We start from the raw sequence: 19,488 nt of genomic DNA, 5'->3' as shown, positions 1-19,488 counted from the left end.
CTGGTTTTACACATGACCCTTCCCTGAGGTTGTGGGGTTTTTATCTGCCTTGGTGTCATATCACATCTTCCCATGCTGCCCACAAAAAATCTGCTAGGCAGGGCCAAACTCCAGGAAGGAAAGGCTGACTTGGGGGTTTGGGTTTGGTTGGTTGGGGTTTTTTGGACAAAAACATAGAGATTTAGCATTATATGAAATATTTTAAAATCAAGATGGGCTGCTTTTATAGTTCAGCCCTGACTTCTTTGGGGCATGCACTGCATGTAACTACATATGTTTAAGTTCACCTTGGGAACAACTGTAATAGAAATAAATAAGGTATTCTGCTACCTGATTTAACAATGGCAAAAAATAGGAAAATAAATCATTATTAAGTACATGTAAATTCACTGTCATATTTAGAAGAACAAGAACATAAATGCTGTTCCTCTTAAAATATTTATCTGTACAATCCAGCAGTCTGTCTCTGATGGACATGATACAGTCTGTACATGAAACAAAGACAGGTACAAGAAAAGCAGTATAAAAAAAGATGCTGATTCATATGCCCCTAAGAGAAGTTTAAGCCTCCTCCTGTACTGCTGATCCAAAAACAAACACATGAGCTTTCACATGCACATTTACAAGAACTCTGGGTGTCCTTTCCTATCCTTTTCTTACCCCTTAGCAATTCTTCTGTAAATCAGCCATGATCTCAGGCAGAGTTTATCAAAATAGGATGTGAAAAAGACTCAATTTGTTAAAATGTATGATTTGCCACAAACACATAATCTTTGTTTCTTTGTTTTACACTATGGAAGAGAAAAGCAACATAAATTTGCCTAGTATTCATTATGGGGGTACCCTGTATTAACCTCCAGTCTAAAGCCAACAAAGCCCCTGAGACATTTCCTAGACTTTCAGTTGTCATTTTTCAGACAACTTTCAGCTGTCAGTTATTTTTTCCTGAACAATTTGAAGTTCCTTTAAAACCAGTGATGCCCCTCCCCATTCTATGCAATACCTCCAAAGTGCAAGTTTGGTCCAGCCCAGTATTTTGTGCCTCTATGTGAAACATGAATCATTACCCTGCAGAGCTGGATCAGCTTCTCCCCTCTCGTTGATGTAAAATTCATTGCACAGTGCAGCCAGAGCAGACACTGCAGACTCCTGCAAGAGGCACACAGACACATTTACTCAGCTCATATTTATGGTAACTGTTCTTAGAATTTTTAAGGAGAAAGAAAGTGGATTTTAAAAAAAAAAAAAGCAAAAAAAAAGCAAAAAACTCATTTCAGATACTGGCATTTACTGTCTTATAATTTCTTCCCAATATTGGTTTAGTAAGAAAACTTATGTAAGAAAAAAAGAGATTTTAGTCTTATTCCTGCAATATGACCAGTAAGCTAAATTAGCATTTAAGATGATAACAGGCATGTAAGAACTGTGTTTTCAATTCAGATGAAGGACCTCCAGGATGACACAGCATTTTAAAACACACAAGTCATTGTTTCATCTTCCATATACTGATGCCAGACTGACAAGAAACAAACCCTATTTCCCCAGAGAGCTACAGAAAGGAAACACAGAAAAGAGTATGGACTGAAAGTTATAAACAAAAAAGCCCAAACATCCTGGATCACAGGCCTTGTGTCTTGATGTTAATTGGTTTGGAAAAGGATCCAAAGGTATTATACCTGAGCCTCCTCATTTTTAGAGTGGTTTCAGTCACTGATAGAGAACACAAAATAACTCAGCTGCTATTTCGAAAAGCACATAACAGGTTTTCTCATAAAAGTTATAGCTGAATTACACTTCTCAGCTAATAATATAATATTACCCAAAATTATAATACATTTGAGAGCATACAAAAGCTTTGCATTCTTCACTTCATGTTAGCAGCAACAATACTTACTAATACTCATGTTCTCCGGGTACAAGAAATCCTGCCCAGCTGATTCACTCTGCCCTCTAAGACACCTCAGACTAGTTCTCTATGCAAAATCAAGGGCTTGAAAGAAAACCAGCACTCACCTGAACAGTATTCTAACTACCACAGGCATTATAGTAGCAAAATATTCAGAATGATCTAATTGCAGTAGATCAGGGACCTTTAAAGGCCATCTTATCCAACCTCTGCCACAGGCAGGGATGCCTGGGACCACACCAGGCTGCTCACATCCTTCAATTTCTAAATTAAATGTTTTTCACCTTAAATGCATTAAGTTATACTGGAAGAGAATGCTGTATGTCAGGAAAAAAAGATTACTTTTCAACATCTTAAGCACTGTCCCTAAAATTATTTCTCTCTACAAAGATACAGGAATAAGTGAGAATTAACATTTACTACACATACTTTGCTCAGCATTAACTGATGTTTACCAAACAAGTCAAAATTCTCTACAGCCTATAATTAATTTTTCTAAGCTTTTGGTTTAGAAGTTCCAGTTATAAGACATACAGACACTCTGCATAAATTGTTAATGCCAAAAGAATATCCTAAGAATTCAAGTTTCATCTTTTCATTTTCTTCAGTGGTTTGGATACACTCCAGTCTCCTCTGTCTCCCAATGACAACTTTAAAAGATCAGCTGTGAGATACATTTAATGTATTTTTATCTTATTAAAACCTAACACAATAAACACAGCATGTTAAATTTGTCTGTAAGCTCTAACAGGACAGACAGAAATTGCCTTTACAACTCAGCAGATCCTTTAAGAACACAAAATCAAATTCCCATGGGATCAAAAAGGTTCACTGGAATCTTGAGGAATCCAAAATACACTTTTTAAAATACCCCTTCTTATCCATCTAAGAAACAAGCATTCAAGAACCAATAAGGTCCCATGGAAAATAATCCACCAAAGGAAAGCAAAAGTATTTTTAATTCTGTATTTAATGTGCCCATATGAAGGAGGAGAAATTATTGTACCTTTATATGTTGTCGTGCAGCACTGGAAACAAGAGTGAGATGTCTTAGACTGTCATTTATTAACCACTGCCAACCACCTGCAATAGCAAGGAACATAAACAGCTTTAACTTTTCTTACTCTCTGAATTTCAACATTCTCCATTTTATTTTTTCCACAGACTAGCAAATTATACAGATCAACCTATGTCCTTGGTTTTCCAAATTCAATAAGGTTGTGACTCTCAGTACAGCTCCTGCAGCTTGGAGCTCACAGTGAACACCCCATGCCTGTAATGATGAATACTGAACATTATGTTTATTGTCTAGTTAACAGCTAAAAACCAAATCTTCAAATTGCATCAGCATCTGCTGCAGTGTTTGTGGATCTTCTTCACAGTTTTTTACGTATTAGGCCACCCAACCCCATTAATCTTGCTTCTTTGAAAAACACAATTCATTAATACTTTAGTTTCATGAGTAGTTACTACAATCATGGAATGTTATTTAAAAATAGGACATACCTATTATTGGATCTCCTCTAAATGGCATTTTTGATAGGGACAACTTTTCAATTAAAGTGCAGACTGTAAGAAAATAAGTTTGATAACAAGATAAATACCCCCCCAGAGAAAGAGAAATTGTAGCAATTTTGAAGATACTACTAAAGAAAGTTGTATTAGGATTAATTTTAAATTGAAGAATATTTGCAAATATATGTTCAAAATACAGAAAATTAAAAACTGAAACGAAATTACACTTGTACAAAAATCACTATGATGCATTAACTGTCCTCTGACATGAGTTAGTCCCATCATTCATGCAAATCTCTTGTTTGGTGGGATGTTCTCCCCCTCTGCCATTCAAGGTGTGCACATACATATCAGCAATCTTTTTCTTCTATACAGTCTGGAAATGGCAGTGTAGCATCAGTGATAGCAAACCAACTGAGACTAGGATAATACTACAGCCACTAAAAACTATTCAAATATATATGACAGGTTTTCCTACTTCTTATTCACGTTGTTTTTGAACCTCCAAGGAGTGGCATTTGTTCACTGCACAGAGCCGGGAGCTATGAAACTGGATGCAGCTTTATTTCCTTTGATACCCAGAATGCATGAGAACATCATTTGAATAATAAAGTCCTTATTATTTTAAACCTATAAACTCAAATGAGTTCTAAGCTTACAAACCCACTTTGAGAATTGTATTTTTTTTGTAATGTTTTGAGGGTTTTTCAGGGAATGGAGATTAACACACTAAACACTGCAAATAGTCTGTACAACAGACTGAACTGCATTGCTCAAATGAGAACTCAGCACCTGGGGAATACCAGTATCTTTCACCTCCTGGGTTCAGTTCAAATAAACCAGATTGCTATAGATCCATCTCCCTGCCTGGCTGCTTTAGAGTTTGTGGAGAGGAGGGAGAGGACAGAAATAGGTACTATATAAAATAATGCCACCCTCTTCTCCCACAATTTGATTCTTGACTCTTTCTTTGGGCTCTGCACACAGCTCATCATCTTAATTTATTTTCAGCTTACTTGGCTCCAAATCTACTCTTGAACTCACTCCTTACTATGGCAATGTCACACAAACTCCTCTCAACACTGTGTCAGCTTCTCTGTGCTAATATTTATTCACAGACAAGGATAAGTAAAATGTGACTAAACCCAAGTCTCTTGGGGTTCCTCCTTAGTTTTCTGTGCTTCTTTGTACTCTGTTGTGGTTGAGACCATCAACTTCATTAGACATGCAGGCAATTTGTGGAACATTTTCAATTCTTCCCTTATTCCACCTACACAGTTGTATTATGCCAAAATACTGCCATTTGTACTTCTCTAAAACCATGAAATATACAGCTGCTTAAAAGCCAAAACATAGTACAATACAATTTTTCTTTCAGCCTGCATTTTCATGTCATACAGCTGTAATCTCCTTTGAATCCCCTTGCTCTTCCACCTAAGTACTGAAACTCCTTCACCCATGAGGTCTGGATGGCTTCACAATTTCCAAGCTGGAATCTGCTCTGTACCACTTCCTTCATTCAACCCACAAGCAGGAAACCAAGTCAACACCATTTCCTCATCCACCCAGCCGACTTTTTCCTGCAATACACTTCCTTTTTTACAGTGGTTCTGTCTATAAGAATCTTCAAAATGCATCTTTTCTGCGATGCCACACTTTCCACAGGCTGTTGTTTACACGGTTATTATGTTTCACTTTTGCACACATGTGTTATGATAAAATCATTATTTCCACAATGGCATCTGTCTAAATGCCCAGATCATCTCTCTTCTAGAGAGGAATCTGAGTAAATCAGTGCAGGAAAACAGTTCAACCCTGAAAAACTTCACTGTGTGCAACAACAGGAGGAGACAGTGTGACACAGAGCCTAGAACCTCCTCCAGCTTTACAGAGTTATTCCAAGTGTATTGGCACCCCATGTCCTGCTGCAGCCAACTTACGATTGTCCTCCAAAGTCTGTATTTTTTAAATTACTGTGCACACTTATACATTTCACACAACATATCCAAAATGAATGGGAAGCACACAAACAGCCAAATTCCTCAGGGCACCTCTCCTGCTGTTCCAACCCAGCTGTGGTACTTACCAGCCGGTCTCATCAGCTCTCCACCTAAACCCCTGCAAAGCAGAAACAGCTTTCAGAGAACAACCCACCACAGGCAACCTGAGTGTATAGCCTAGAGTGAGGCAAAAAGCCCATCAAAACCATTTCAGAATGAAAGCAGAGCACAAAGTACCTGCAGTTATGTATTTGAACAGTTCTATTTCTTTTTAAATCAACTTTCCTTGACATCAGCGTGATTAACACAAACCTCTCCTGAATATTTAGCTTTCTTCTTGCAAAAATGCACTCCCAGTCTTCCTAATTTTTAATGTGAATAATAAAAAGACTGTCAAGTTCATTCTGGTTTTCTTTTCATTTGCTTCAGAAACATTCCAAACCCATGAGACTGGCCAATGGACTTTCCAGTCATACAGTCTCTACCAGCTTCTGATTTCCACAAGTGAAAAGGAACTACATGCAATTTTTAAATAAAATCATCATCTCTGTAAGACTACACAGAAACTTCCCTTCCCAGTTCTCATTTTCACATATGTTAATTGGTTTCCTCTCCTGCTGAGGTTTATCACCCTTCTCCTTTCCTGCTCAAGCCCCCTCCCAGGTGATTTTGTGTTCATCACCACAAGAAACACATCAGAAAAGGGAGAGAAACAAATGGCTCAAGCTACTTCAGAGCCTCCTAAGGTAAAGGTGTGCTCCTCAAGGATGGTTTCACCAGCTCAGACCTCAGCCCAGTTCCTCTGTCTGAACATGAACCTGGCCAGGAACAGCACTGGGAAAAGGAGGTCTGAACTGGGCAGAAAGTGGGGAGGGGAGAAGCACCCTGGAAATGGCAGAGCCTGTTTCCATCTCTGGCTTCTCCTCACCCCACTGAACACTGTCTGCTGCTTGTATGGATATCCATCCCCAAGGCAATGCCTGAGGTGCTCTGCTCAGTGTCACCCTCTGTGGTTTAATTGTTCCATTTTGTGAACCTTTGACCTCCCCCTCCTTTGGATATTTATTCCCTTGACTCCTTATAGTCTCCTTCATTCTGCTGGAATATTTCCTTCCCGAGGTGTGCCAAACCCTTAATCACCTGTTTGCATGGCCATGCTCTGGCAGAAACTCCCAGCAAGGGGAGAAACAACAAAGGCTTTTTTGTTTATTTGCTTGTTGTTTTTTGTTTATTTTAAACATTTTCTTCCCTCCTCTCCTACTCCCTCCCCACAATAAATTAGTAGCTGTGCTCAGAGGGCCAGCTTAGCAATCCTAACAACTCTCAGAACTTTATTCTCCAATTTATCCCTTTATATGAGCTTCAAAAGCCTGAATATTTTAAACAAGTTTTTTCATTCCACACAAGGAGGTCCCTCCTGTAATATGCTCTGGGGTTCTGACTGCTCAACAGTTTCATTGGTGTTTCAGGTAATGCAGAGATGCCAACTCCACAATATTCTCATTTGCCATAGATCAGCACTTCCTTTAATTGAGAAACTTTTGCTTTCAACAATCAATATATATTAGGTTTAATTTAATAATCCCTGGCTCAGTTTATCACTGCAGGAAGCAAGCACAAATTCCACATCCTCATGCTGATAAGGTCTGTGTATTGTCTACCCCACCTTCCTGCCATGCTGTCTGCTCTCCAGCTTCTAAAAAATTTAAATTAGAAAACAAAAAAAGTGATGCAAGGAGTCGAGACAGCGGCAAAACCAGGCGACTGATGTGGGAAGCCTTCCTTCCTCTTCCACAATTCTTTTCCCCTTTATTTTGCCTTCACCCATTCCTTGCCTTTTGTCTGTTGCTTTACTGCAAATGAGTACAAAATAATCATCTTGCAAACGTGTTTGGTGTGCAACAGAGTCTGCTGATGCAGGGATTCAGATATGGACTATTCCATTCCAACTACAAAGCAAGAAGTGAGTCACAAAGGCTGCACTTCTCCACTTCCTCACACTGCCAAGAAGGAAGTCAGGCCACTTCAAGCTATGCTGATGTTAATAATTTGAGTGCTATCCCTTCCTCTGGCATTTCACCAACCCCATGTAATTCCAGAGTTTAGAACCTCTCTGAGCATTGTTGTCCCCATGGAAGAATGCAGAAAGGTGACAGGGATTTGCATGGCAACATTTCCACCTAGCACACAAAACTCCAATCAAATCTGGCTGGGTGGCACCATGACCTGTGTGTGCTCCTCTGCAAAGCTGGTTCTTGCCCAGACACATGGTATGTCCACCAACAGAGCTCCATTTTTTCCCCTTTCTACAGCTCATGCATATTTCACTTTTAAGAACCAAGAATTCTATCATAATCCAAGATCTTTCCTCAGTCAGTGCTTAGTTTGTCAAACATGATGAGCATCTTTCTATTAACTTTATCTTGCTCCACAGTATTTCACTAAATTAAAAAGATACGGATCTACCTAATTCAGAGATTCTGAATTTTGCTGTACAGTCAGTATTCTTTCTTTTTTATTCCAAAGACACATCCACAAGTTGCATCACATTATTAGATGTACCTGTTTCAAGCTTTAATTATTAATTCAATTTGCAAATTGACTGATGCAGTGCCCAGGTTCCACAAGCTCCTAAGCATTCCTTCCTGTGTGCAGCTCCACAGCAATGCTTCTCTCCTAGAAACATCCTGGGATGAGTCAAAACTTATGTGTGGAAAATAAAATACACAATGCCTTGCAGAAATGATGAATTAACATTACTGACCTAAGAATGACAGTATCTGTTTTATAATTACATTGGCTTGAATCAGAACCAGTGACAGTGCTGTTCTCAGGGCATAAAGAAGTTCAAAGTACTTTTGTGGATTTATTTTTTAGAAATTGTTTTAAACCTACTTTATGTGAGAAGGCCAGAATTCCTCTTTAAGAAAATAAAAATAACAGTAACTGAAGCTGTTTAGAATTGAAAAGCATCTAGGTTTTCATAGACATCCAAATCTGAAGCTAAAGGTACTGGAATAACTGAAGAGATTCAGTGGAAAAGACTGGATTTCCAAGAAGCTGAGAGCATATATTTCACCTCCATATGAATAGCAACCAAGCATTTTCCTTGGGAAATTTTGCTTTTGGGAAATCTTGGGAAATTTCCTTGGGAAATTTTTATCCCAAATAGAAGTGAGGTATCTCAAAAGGTCCAGGTTGCAATTTCCCTGGGTTTTGGAGGTACAGAATGGTTTTATCAGAGGGCAGACAGAGGGAGAAAGAGAAACCCCTGAGCACAGCTGAACAGATTAACAAAGCTGTTTTGGCCAGACCTTCAAGATGCACAGAATAAACTACACTAACATGAGGAACACCTAGTTTTAGACTATATTGTGTTCTAACACCAGAATGCTACAGGTGAAATCCTGGCTCTACAGAAGTAAAACTTTTCCCAGTGACTTGAGTTTGTAGCAGATTTTCACCCTGTAACTCTTCAGAGAACAGTGCAGCACGATCTCTCAGAGCCATCCAGGTATTGGATGCATAAAACCATTTGAACTTGGAAGAACTGCTAAGATGAGCTTTGTTGCAAGGCTGGAATTATTTGCTGATTAAGTTCATGTGCCTAAAAAACTCCTTGAGGTAGATGAATGCCAAGAAACACATTTGCCCTGAAACCATCCAGATTAGTTACAACCTTAAAGGTCTTTGAAATGAGTTTCTCTCTTGCCCAGCACCTGTCAGCACCTGCGGGCTCCCTTACTGCGCTGGAGCAGCCGAAACTCGGAAGGTTCAGTTCAACTGACAAAGCCTGCTATCCCAAGCTCCTAAATCTGCTGGGCTGACACAGCTGACGTGCAGCACAGCCAGGCAGGCTCTGCAGGGGCTGTGAGGATGAGCTCAGAGCAGGCTGGGTGTGCAGCACTCACAGGTACTGCGTTGCCCAGCGTGGGAGTTGCTGACGAACGCAGGCATCCCGACACATCCACTGGGGTGGAACCTCAGGGGCCAACAAACAGAACATCTGCTCAACACAAAGGGCACTGCAGCCACCTGGAGCAAACCCAGCACTGCCATACCCCTGCCTGACCTTGGCACCAACTGTGGGCATTCAGACCTCAGTTATCAGACTCAGAACTGGCTGCATGAAAGCTAAAAAACATTCTGAACAGCTGAACAGTCACTCAAGAAGCTCGTATCAGATGAGGCAGTTTTGGAGAATCTTAACACAACTACTGTTAAAGTACTGTTTTCTTGAAGACTTTTCATATTAATGAAACAGAGAATTATTTAGGTTGGAAAAGACCTTTGAGATCACTGAGTCCAACCTCTGACCCAGCACTGCCAAGCCCAACTTAATCATTAGGAGCCACATTTACATGTCTTAAATCCCTCCAGGGATGGTGACTCCACCACTGCCCTGGGTAGCCAGGGCTTGAAAAACCTCTGAGTGAAGTACTTTTTCCGCCATCAAATTTAAACCTTCCCTGGTGCAATTTAAGGCCATTTCCTCTTTTCTATCACTTGTTACTTGGGAGAAGGAGTGCTGAGAATGCATACAAGGTCTCAGATGCATGACAGAAATAGATCTGCTTCAAATAAAAGACAAAGGAACCATGCTGGTGCAATGGAAGTAGAATGGAAACCAGGCTGACTACTGACTTTGTGTTCAAATGTCATGGTTTGACATTCAGGCTTAGCACAACTGCTTTTGAAGGGTTTCAATTTCTCTTAGATGCTAAAGATACCTTGCTGATGTTCTGGGCTAAACAAAACCAACACATCAAACCCTCGGAGTGACTTCCTAACCCAGGTGACAGAGCTTAGGGCAACAACAGATGCCACAAGTTTTCATCTTAGGTTTTTATACCTAAAAGTAACATTTACAGCCAATAAAACACAGCACAATTTTTGTAACTTTACAACCTGCACAGCCCAAAACAGGCACAAGAGGCAGATGCTCTACAAGGCATGGTTTGCATATGCCTTGCTGTAACCCCCACACAGAAACCAGGCTCCTGCACAGCCCACAGCTGGAAGTGCACATGCAAATGCTCAACCCAACCAGCTCCTCCAGACAAACCAGTGTATCAGATGTGTCAGGAGCAAGGCTAATGGCAGGAAGTACACACTGATGTGCCTGGACTTGCAGGCTCCTTTGGCAGTGTACTATGGTGAACCCAGAAAGGGCTGCTGCAGGAGGACGGAAAGATACTTGTATTTTTAAAAAAAAAAATTAATATGGTAGGAGATGGGATTTTATACAATTAGCATAATTAAATGTGAATGCTTTTATTCAAGGATATTCAAAACTGAGAGTGACTGCAATGTATCTCAAAACAGGACTGTGTCCAGTGTAAAGGATAATTCATGGCCATTTTTCAAAATCAAGTTAAAGATGGCACAAGAACAAACAAAGTCAGATGGTTGAGTAGCTCTATGAATGTCTCCATTTCAGCACTTTGGTTTTGTCTTGTTTGACTTGAGGTCCTTATGGATTCAACAGAATCCTAAGCATTAGACAATCAAGAAATTAATGACCCATTTTCCAGCCTAAAATTTATAAATTCCAACTTTATAAAAAATATTTTTAAAAACCCAGCATTTTTACATCTTACTTCCTTTTCCCTTTCTCACGGACCAAAAAATTCCTTAAAACAGCTTGTTTCAAAGCATTTAAAAACCATTCAGACCCCAATAAGGCTGTTTAGTGGCCAGAAATGAAAGCAAAATATCTACTAAACAGTTGAGACATGTGGCAAGATGCTCTTCTTAAAAACTTGAAACACAAATAAAACACACAGGTTTTCAACATTCCTACAAGATGTTGTTAACACTGAAAATTCCCAGTGGCAATTTCTCAAATGGAAATCTTTGGAGTATTATGTGCAATAATTACTCATCATGAAACGAGTTTGGCTTGTTTCACTAAATGCTTGCCCAGCAACACTCAAATTGTTGGTTTGTTTTTATAACCTAGTTTATTTTTCTTGTCCTATTTTAATATATTTTATGCATACCGATATTTTAAAATATGGATTAGAGTAGACATCTCTGTCTCAGCTAAGTATGAGAGCAAACAGCAGTGCATCAATCTTGCTGGGAGTTGAATTAGAACTCTTATCTAGAATGAAAACATTTCTGTAGGCATCTTTTAAATACCATTAAGTGCAAGAAGTGCACATTATGACAAAAACAAATTACACCCAAGCTCCACCCTGACATTAAAGAATTTATGGAAGCCAAGAGAGCCACCCACAAAGACACAAATATACAGTATCAGCACTAAGCCCATCCAGCACAAGCTCAGTCAGGACTGGAAGTTTCACATCAGCATGGATGACCCTCAAAAAGTAATTTTTACCATTTTTTCAGAAAGTTTCAAGATTAAAAAAACCTACATAAAAATTTTTCTACCTATAATTAATAAGTACACGAAAAACTACTTAGGGTTTACTGTTTTCAGATAAGTCACATGTGAAGAAGTGAACTAAAATGACCAAAAAATGTTGTCAGTTAAAGGAGGAAAAACCCTCACTTGCATACACAACTATTAGGGAATACAAGTCATTATGCTTTGATTTCCTCAAATTTAGGAGCAAACTCTGAAGTCACACACCAGCTTTAATTCACATTTACTTAACAGTTACTTAAGCAATATCCCTTCATTTCCTGGAAGCTTCAACAAATAGGAAATGAAAAACAACTTAGTGAAAACTCATTTACATTTTCTTTGTCGCAAGAGTTGAAAAATTGCCCTGAACCTTTCGCAATGCTCCTGTCCTGCTCGTCACACTGGATGAAGAAAGGAATTCTAGACCTCAGATAGAAGCTCCTTTAACTAACTAAATAAATAAATAGATACATTTTGGGCCCATTAGTTCAAGGCCAGTGCTGCAGCTCCTTCTGAACCCTCTGCCTCTGCAGACAAAGCACTGAGGGACCAGGAGGGACTGGGGTGGGTGTTTCTAATTGTACAAACAAACAAACAAACTCCCCCTTCCCAGATGCTACTCATATAATTCCTTTCAACTGACATTTTCCAATATGAAAAATGATGATTTGAGTCCTTTTTCTTACCTGTACAACTGACGACTGCAAAGCTGGGGGGAAAAGAAAGCAAAACACATTAATGTTAATTGAGTTTGTTTGATCCAAATATTTTCATTTTTCCCCCTCGCAAGCAATGCCATATACTGTGAGCTGTGCAAACCTTTAGGTAATTTTAAAAATAAAATTCAAAGGAAAACCCTCTTTAAAACAACTCTCAATACCCATTTGAATGTTCTTTTCAAAAAACGTCAATATAACATATTCATAAAGCACTAATATCCTGAATTCCAAACTCAAGCTGCTCCTTCAAATACCCTGGAAGCCAGTTTGGCTTTGTAAAATAGATTTGCTTTCCACCACTGGCCCTTTAAGAATGATGACAGACTGCATTGTCTGATCACTGAAAATAACTTTGGTAGCTACAGACTGAACAGAAAAAAAATTAAAGGTTCAAATGTGGCTGAAAAATCTTAGTTCATTCTTAGTGTTACAGCAAGCCTAAAAAATATCAGATATTATCACATTTCTACATAGTAAAAGCCAAAACACCTAGATGATTTAAAATTGAGAGCTTATGGCAATTTTGCAGATTAATTACAAATAACAATAAAAACTGTGCCATAACAACTCAAGGCCACTGTAACAGCAGAGATGTGTTGGCCAAGCTTTCAGGCATTTCAACATGAGAAAGTTAAAGAAGGACAAAGGTTTTTTTCAACCTGTGGCAGCAGCTCTGACCTGTGCCCAGAATTAAACAGGACTTTAGTGGGTGAATGGTGAAGCCTGACAGCACATCAGAGTTGGCACTAAAGGGACTGCAGACCCTGCAGAAACCAGCAGGAGATGAGTACTCAGTGCTGGAGTATTGTCTGGTCCATGGTGGGAAGAAAAAATAACAATAAAAGAAAAAAAAAAAAAGCAACAACATGGGATGACTGAAAACGAAAGGGACAAATTAGGCAAAATAATCTCCACAGGAGCATTTGGAACTGCTCTGTGCAGGACAAGGCTTCATTTGGAGTAAGCAGAGATACAGACAGTGCATCAGTTGAAATGCAGAATATGACTTTTGAGCTCTATAAAGGGTAAATTATGGATGCAGGGACAAGGAATGGGCTCACTAGATGTCCCTTGAGCACAGCCACCCCAAGGCCAGTCAGCAGGGTGAAGGGGGAGCAAAGACAGAGGGAAAAGGAACCAAAACAACCCGTTGAGGCATTTCAGAAATGTAATTTCCAGCATCAGAGCTGGGGGTCCAGCAAGAGGTAGAACAGACCCCAGAGTCACTGTGTGACACACAGGTGCCCAGGACATCCAGCTGTCACAATCTGGGGGTTGTGTCCAAACTCCCATTTGTGACATGGTTTGCTCTTGGCAAGGGCTTCAGGAAGGTGCAGAACAGCTGCCTTCATTGTCAATCTCTGTTTAAAAATCATGCAGCATGCCAGGTTAAAAGAGATTTATGCTGGCTACAAACCTCTTGGTGAATCTGCTTGAGTCCCTCCAATGATTTGTCACTGAAATAGTATGTTACAGGTCTGTAAAAGCATACAAAAATTTTAATACAGGTTTCCTAATCATGCTGTAAATAATTTTTCTTCCATAAAAATATTGTACTTTCAAACAGAAAAGCAATCATTTGATTTTCAAATTATGCTCCACAGAAATATGCAATATTTAATTTTAAATACTTCAGCAAACATAACAACAGAAGGTCTTCCTTGTCATACAGAAAACTATTCCAAAAGGACTATAAAAAAATCAGTGTCACTTCCTAATAACATTACAATTGCCAATACACTGATAAACCTTCTCAGCTCAGTTGTATTTTTGGACTCCAACACTTCTGTGATTTTTTTCATCTATTTCAAGTACTTCCTACTACTAAAAATGATTTGTCTCTTTTTCTTGAACACAAATTCTTTTGATGGACACTGCTGGCAAATATATACATTTGTGTGCAAATATATATATTTGTGTGCAAATATATAGCTATAAATACCTGGAGCAGCATTCAGCAGCATTAAATCAGTTTAACTCAGTGAGCTGCTTGAGGAGGTTTTTCTCCAACCCTGAAGACAAAAGACCTACCCAGTAAGACAACACACTTAGGGGAAAGGGGAATTAATCTATACTTAAGTGATCACTTTCAATTCTCCAAGTAAGGCAGAAAATTATCCCCTTTTCCTGCTGATGAATTTAAGACTGAAGTGTTAAATCACTGAATAAAACATGAGAGCTCAGCATCACTCATAAAAACAAACAAAAATTCAATGGAAACACAGTTCAGTGAGATGGAGATTTCCATAATTATACTCAGGAAGCTTTTAATAGACCAGACATGAAAGGAAAATTTATAGTCAAGATAATCTTGCATTAATACCTATTATTCTCTTGTGCCAGTTTACACAGAGCATGGGTGATCTCAGCACAGGCAAGGATTGCCCCATGGCGTGTGTGCAGATCTGAGCCCACTGATAAAGGCAGAAGTCTTGGCAAAACTGAAAGAGATTAAACAATTGCATTTTTTTTAAAACAAAGCATAGTGACAGATCACAGTTCTAAATGTAATTTTGTCTGCCTAGAAATAACACGGGAAATGCATTTCTGTAAAGTCAAATATCCTGGTGACTTTATGGAAAACAAGTCTTAATGAAGTGAATTCTGACAATCACACTGAGCAATTTTGTACTCCCAGCCACCTCCCTGGCCAGAGTAAATAAAAAACATTGCTATTGGGCATTGAATAAAAGAACATTGCTATTGGGCTGAGCAGCCAGGGAAGTGACTATGGAATTTTATTTCCATGTTAAGTGCCTCATTCCTGGACCCCAACAGGAGCCCAGGCAAGGTCTGTCACTGCAGATTTTCGGGGAGGCAGGCACTGCTTTCAGCCACAGGAAAAAGCTGCCAGTACCTCCTCAGGATCTGCAACAGGCTGAGCAAAGGAGCCTGGGCTCAAACTGAGACACATCTGATTCCACACACAGTCAGAAAGGAGTTCTTCTGCAGATGTCAGACTGGACAAGACAAAACACATCCCCCACCCTTTACAACATCAAAGCCTTCTTGACACAGCAAGAGCTGGGAATTTGAGGGGTAGCTGCTGGGGTTGTTCCCACACAACTGCACCCATTTATTCACCTAGGAACCAGCAGAGCCCAGTGCAGCCAAAAACTAAAGCCCACAGCCCAACAACCTGACAGTAATGGAGAATTTTTTCATAAAATCTAAAAACGGGTAAAGCCATCGGTGTCACTACACTGTATTAAGCTGCAGGGGAAATCTTAATTTTTATTAAGCCATGGTGCATATTTAGATCTTTGCAGATTTGCTCTGCCTAAGCTCCCCTGTCTGAGCAGAGCTCAGCTGGTACCTACCCACGTTTGCCATGTACTCAGGAGCCTGGGGAGTGATGTTGTGCAGAGCTTTGGTTGAAAGTTCTCGAATAACACTGCAGATGTAAGAAAGCATTTTTGAGGGTTAGCTGTTTAGAAGAAATGTCTTAGAAAAATACTGTGAGGAAGGAACTCCTGTACCCAACCAAAACCGTGGCAATATTCAAAATTACAGTATTCTCTGTCCATCCTCTGCTTCCCCTCTGCAAAAAAGCCAACAAAACCAAAGAGCACCCATGCAGGCAGCCTGCAGCCAGCTTTTAGTGACGTGAAAAGAGCTTGCTGCTCAAAGAGACAAGGAAAATTGTCCCTGGAACCTGAGGGCTCATTCTGTGCATTGGCAGGGACAGTGCAATAAACTGTGATGATTTCTCATGATGCAAACTATGATCAGCACTGATACAATCTCACCTGTGTGATATGTACACATTTCAATCTTCATGAGCACTGAATGTGACTAAGCACCATCTCTATGCATGAAATCTGCTTTAATTAGGATAATTGCATGGTGACAGTGTTTACCCCTCACATACACTATATACCATATAAATGGGTTTTATTAATCTATTAACAGATTGAGGTCATGGCCAAAAGACAAAATTCATAAACCTGTTTAAGTGACAATCTGCTTGGGAGGTACAGATGATATTACCCACTACTCGCCCAGTTTCCTTCAGTCAAATGCTACTGCAAACTGCAGGTGTAAGTAAAATTCACAAAAATAATCTGTGAAAGCACAGTATGCAGAACAGTCAATTCCTAGGTATTAATAATTAGATTTTATGAACTTACCTATCCCAGTGGTTTATCTTCATGTTAACTAAGTGATCAATCATTGGCTGTGTATACTCAGGAAACCCAGCAATATACACACTGAAAATAAAAACCCAAACAGATATAGGTATAGAAATGTAGTCCACAGAGTAGAAATTCAATATCTGTGTGCATTTTAGCACAACCTGCTCCAAGGATTTAAATCCTTTTAAAGCAACCAAAAAAATTACTTAAATGTGCCTTCTCCTAAATGAGATGCAGCTGAATGACAGAATGGGAAATATTTTTGAATTACTGAAAGAACTTTAAATCACTTCTGTAAGAATTGTTTTTTTTATATATCAGATTTTTTATAAAACCTCCTATACATGCAACAAACTTGACATTCAATCCCATTGTTACTTTCCAGAAAATCTAGATGTGTATATTAACTCGAATAATTCTTTCAGATTGGAGAAACACATCAGTGATGTCAACTACAAGACAGAGGAAAACAAAGTGCCCAGAAATGTGCTACATCTTCATAAATACAATGGTCCAAAATGGAAAACGGGTTTTCAATTTGTCCTTTTAAAAAATCAAACATATTACTTGTGACAAAAGCTATTAAAGCTGCAAAGTTCAGGCATGAGATGGAAGGGAACACCAGCATTAATTACCTAAGGAGCCTGCAGTTACCTAACTCACAGCCACATTTGCCTTCTAATCTTCAGAAGCATCAACTATCGAAAGCCAAGGTCAACACAAGTGAAGTGAAATCCTTTTTCAGTACATCTGATGAGTGTTAAATCACCTTGGGAAGCCCAACGATCAGCAGGATGTGTTTGTGTCAAAAGGGCACAAAGGGACACACACATTACCTGAACTTCACCTTTGGATATCTTCTGAGTGATTAATTTGCAGCTATGATAGTGTTCCATTAATACAGCTGTGTGCAGTCAGAAGCAAAACAAAGAGAAGACCCAAATACTGCTACATGTTCCCATACTGATATCTGTGGAATTCATCAGAGTGGGAGTCCTTAAATCCACAGCCCAGACCTTGGGCACTTGAGCCAACCCTGGACACAGAAGCACCCTCTGCTGAGCCCTGGAGGAGGATGTGGCAGTTGGTTCAACTTGCTGATGCCAGCAGAGAAAGGATAAAATTCAAGTCTCTCTAGGTCCTTTTCCTGTTCTGGAGGAACACACAATAACAGACACACTTCCCCTGCCATGATTGACTTCTCTCTTCTTGGTAGTTGCTTTTTTAAGTCCTAGTTTTAGCATACAACATTCTTGCCAACCTTGAAGTTTAACTTGAACTTCCTAGCCCAGCTAAAAAACAATCTCTTGGGTCACAGGTGTAGCTAAATCCCACTTTTAGTTTTTAACTATCTTCAATTAGTCATCTTTTGTACCCTACTGGGTATTTAATGCATGGAGCCTTGCATACAAGTCTCTACTTCCTGATGATGGTGATGGTTAGATTTTTGTACCCCACTCAGGTTAAGAATCTTTTTCCTCAACTCTGCTTATACCAAGTTCAGAACTCCTGGAATCACATAACCTCTTTACTGCCAGTTCATACAAAATAGGTCTCTACCTTCCTTTCTCAGGAATATATTATGATATTTGAGCTGCATCCTCCCAAGACCATCAGCAAAAAGGGCACCCAGTGTGAAAAACCTGCAATGCTCTAAACAACTATTTATATACACACATATATAAATATCTGTAAATATACATGATACTGCCTCCTCTACAGAACATATCATTTCTGAACCAAATTAAGCTGTAGAAATTGATACCTTTTTTTCTTTTTCTAAATTTTTTTTTTTCGTCTTTTTTTGCGCTTCTATTGCTCAAAAGAACCTCACAGCACAGACCTTCCCACCCACTCAGCTCCTGCTCACACAGCAGCTCTGCACTGGCAGAGTGTCCTGGGATTGTTCACCTGGGTGGGGGAAGGACAGCTGAAGATTCCAGATCTGGAATATGAACCTCAAGCAGCTTTTTCCAGCTCCACAGACCATTACAGCACCTTGAGGCACACTGAGCAGAAAGCTCTGCTCTTGCTACCACATTATCATGATAAATAAAGTTTTCTGAGTGGCTAAATATATGCCTGGGTGCTTTTTCCTTTGATGTCACTCAGGGAAAAATAGGGAAATAGCCAAGTAACTGAAGTACTGACCCGAATAATGATAGCCTGCTGGAAGAGCAGTGTCATTTTTTAAAAGTAATAGAATGAATGAGATGGCAAATGTTTTACAAAAAAGAGTTTGATTAATAACACTGAACAGAGAATCATGCTTCTAAATGCATAAGGCTATTTATAAAAGATTTACTACTTTATTCTTCCTGTTGAACAGTTTAAAGAAGGAAATGTACAGCAAAAATATTTTCACTTAGGTAAGTTGCATTCCTACAAAAACCCTGGAAATCACAATGAAAGAAGTAATAAAGGTGTATTTAAAAAAAAATTAAATTACCAATTCACCTCTTAAAAAGTCAGAAGAACATAATCAGCCTCCAAGCCAGAATTACAAAAGAAAGAAAATAAAACCTGCTTCGTCACTTTTGAATGTTTTTAATTTTCTGTTAGTACAAAAAAGCAGAGTTTCAATAATCACATGGATGCCTCATGGATGTTGAGAAGCACGGAAATACTGAGCTGCTGCATTTCCCCATCTGCCGTGGGCGGCAGCTCTGGGAAGGCTGTAGGAGGAGGGTGGAGACCCCAGAAGGACTGCCAGTCGGTAAAAGGTGAAGGTATGCACACACTGAAATGATTCTGCACAAGAGGGCATGACGTGGAGGTGGACAGATTAATAAAAGAATAGTCAAGGCAAAGACAGAGTTCCAGGACAAATTATCTT

The 19,488-nt window shown here is 39.3% G+C and overlaps 1 protein-coding gene across 2 annotated transcripts in view; it reads right to left on the bottom strand.

The window, feature by feature from the left end:
* TBCD (tubulin folding cofactor D) overlaps positions 1-19,488 on the bottom strand; it is a 115,908-nt gene that overhangs the window by 31,300 nt on the left and 65,120 nt on the right. For both annotated transcript variants that reach the window (XM_085077925.1, XM_085077924.1), the window contains exons 19-27: positions 16,647-16,727; positions 15,837-15,910; positions 14,840-14,957; positions 13,934-13,994; positions 12,484-12,506; positions 5,508-5,539; positions 3,413-3,475; positions 2,913-2,989; positions 1,068-1,149 (exon numbers count right to left, since the gene is read on the bottom strand). In XM_085077925.1, coding sequence (XP_084934051.1) covers positions 1,068-1,149; positions 2,913-2,989; positions 3,413-3,475; positions 5,508-5,539; positions 12,484-12,506; positions 13,934-13,994; positions 14,840-14,957; positions 15,837-15,910; positions 16,647-16,727 — 611 coding nt within the window. The remainder of the gene's footprint in view (positions 1-1,067; positions 1,150-2,912; positions 2,990-3,412; positions 3,476-5,507; positions 5,540-12,483; positions 12,507-13,933; positions 13,995-14,839; positions 14,958-15,836; positions 15,911-16,646; positions 16,728-19,488) is intronic.

The sequence above is a fragment of the Lichenostomus cassidix genome, chromosome 18 (genome assembly GCF_008360975.1).
Source record: "Lichenostomus cassidix isolate B80296 chromosome 18, HeHo_3.0, whole genome shotgun sequence".
Classification (NCBI taxonomy): Eukaryota; Metazoa; Chordata; class Aves; order Passeriformes; family Meliphagidae; genus Lichenostomus; species Lichenostomus cassidix.
Note: the sequence above shows the minus strand (reverse complement) of the source record. Positions and strands in the feature narration are given on the sequence as shown.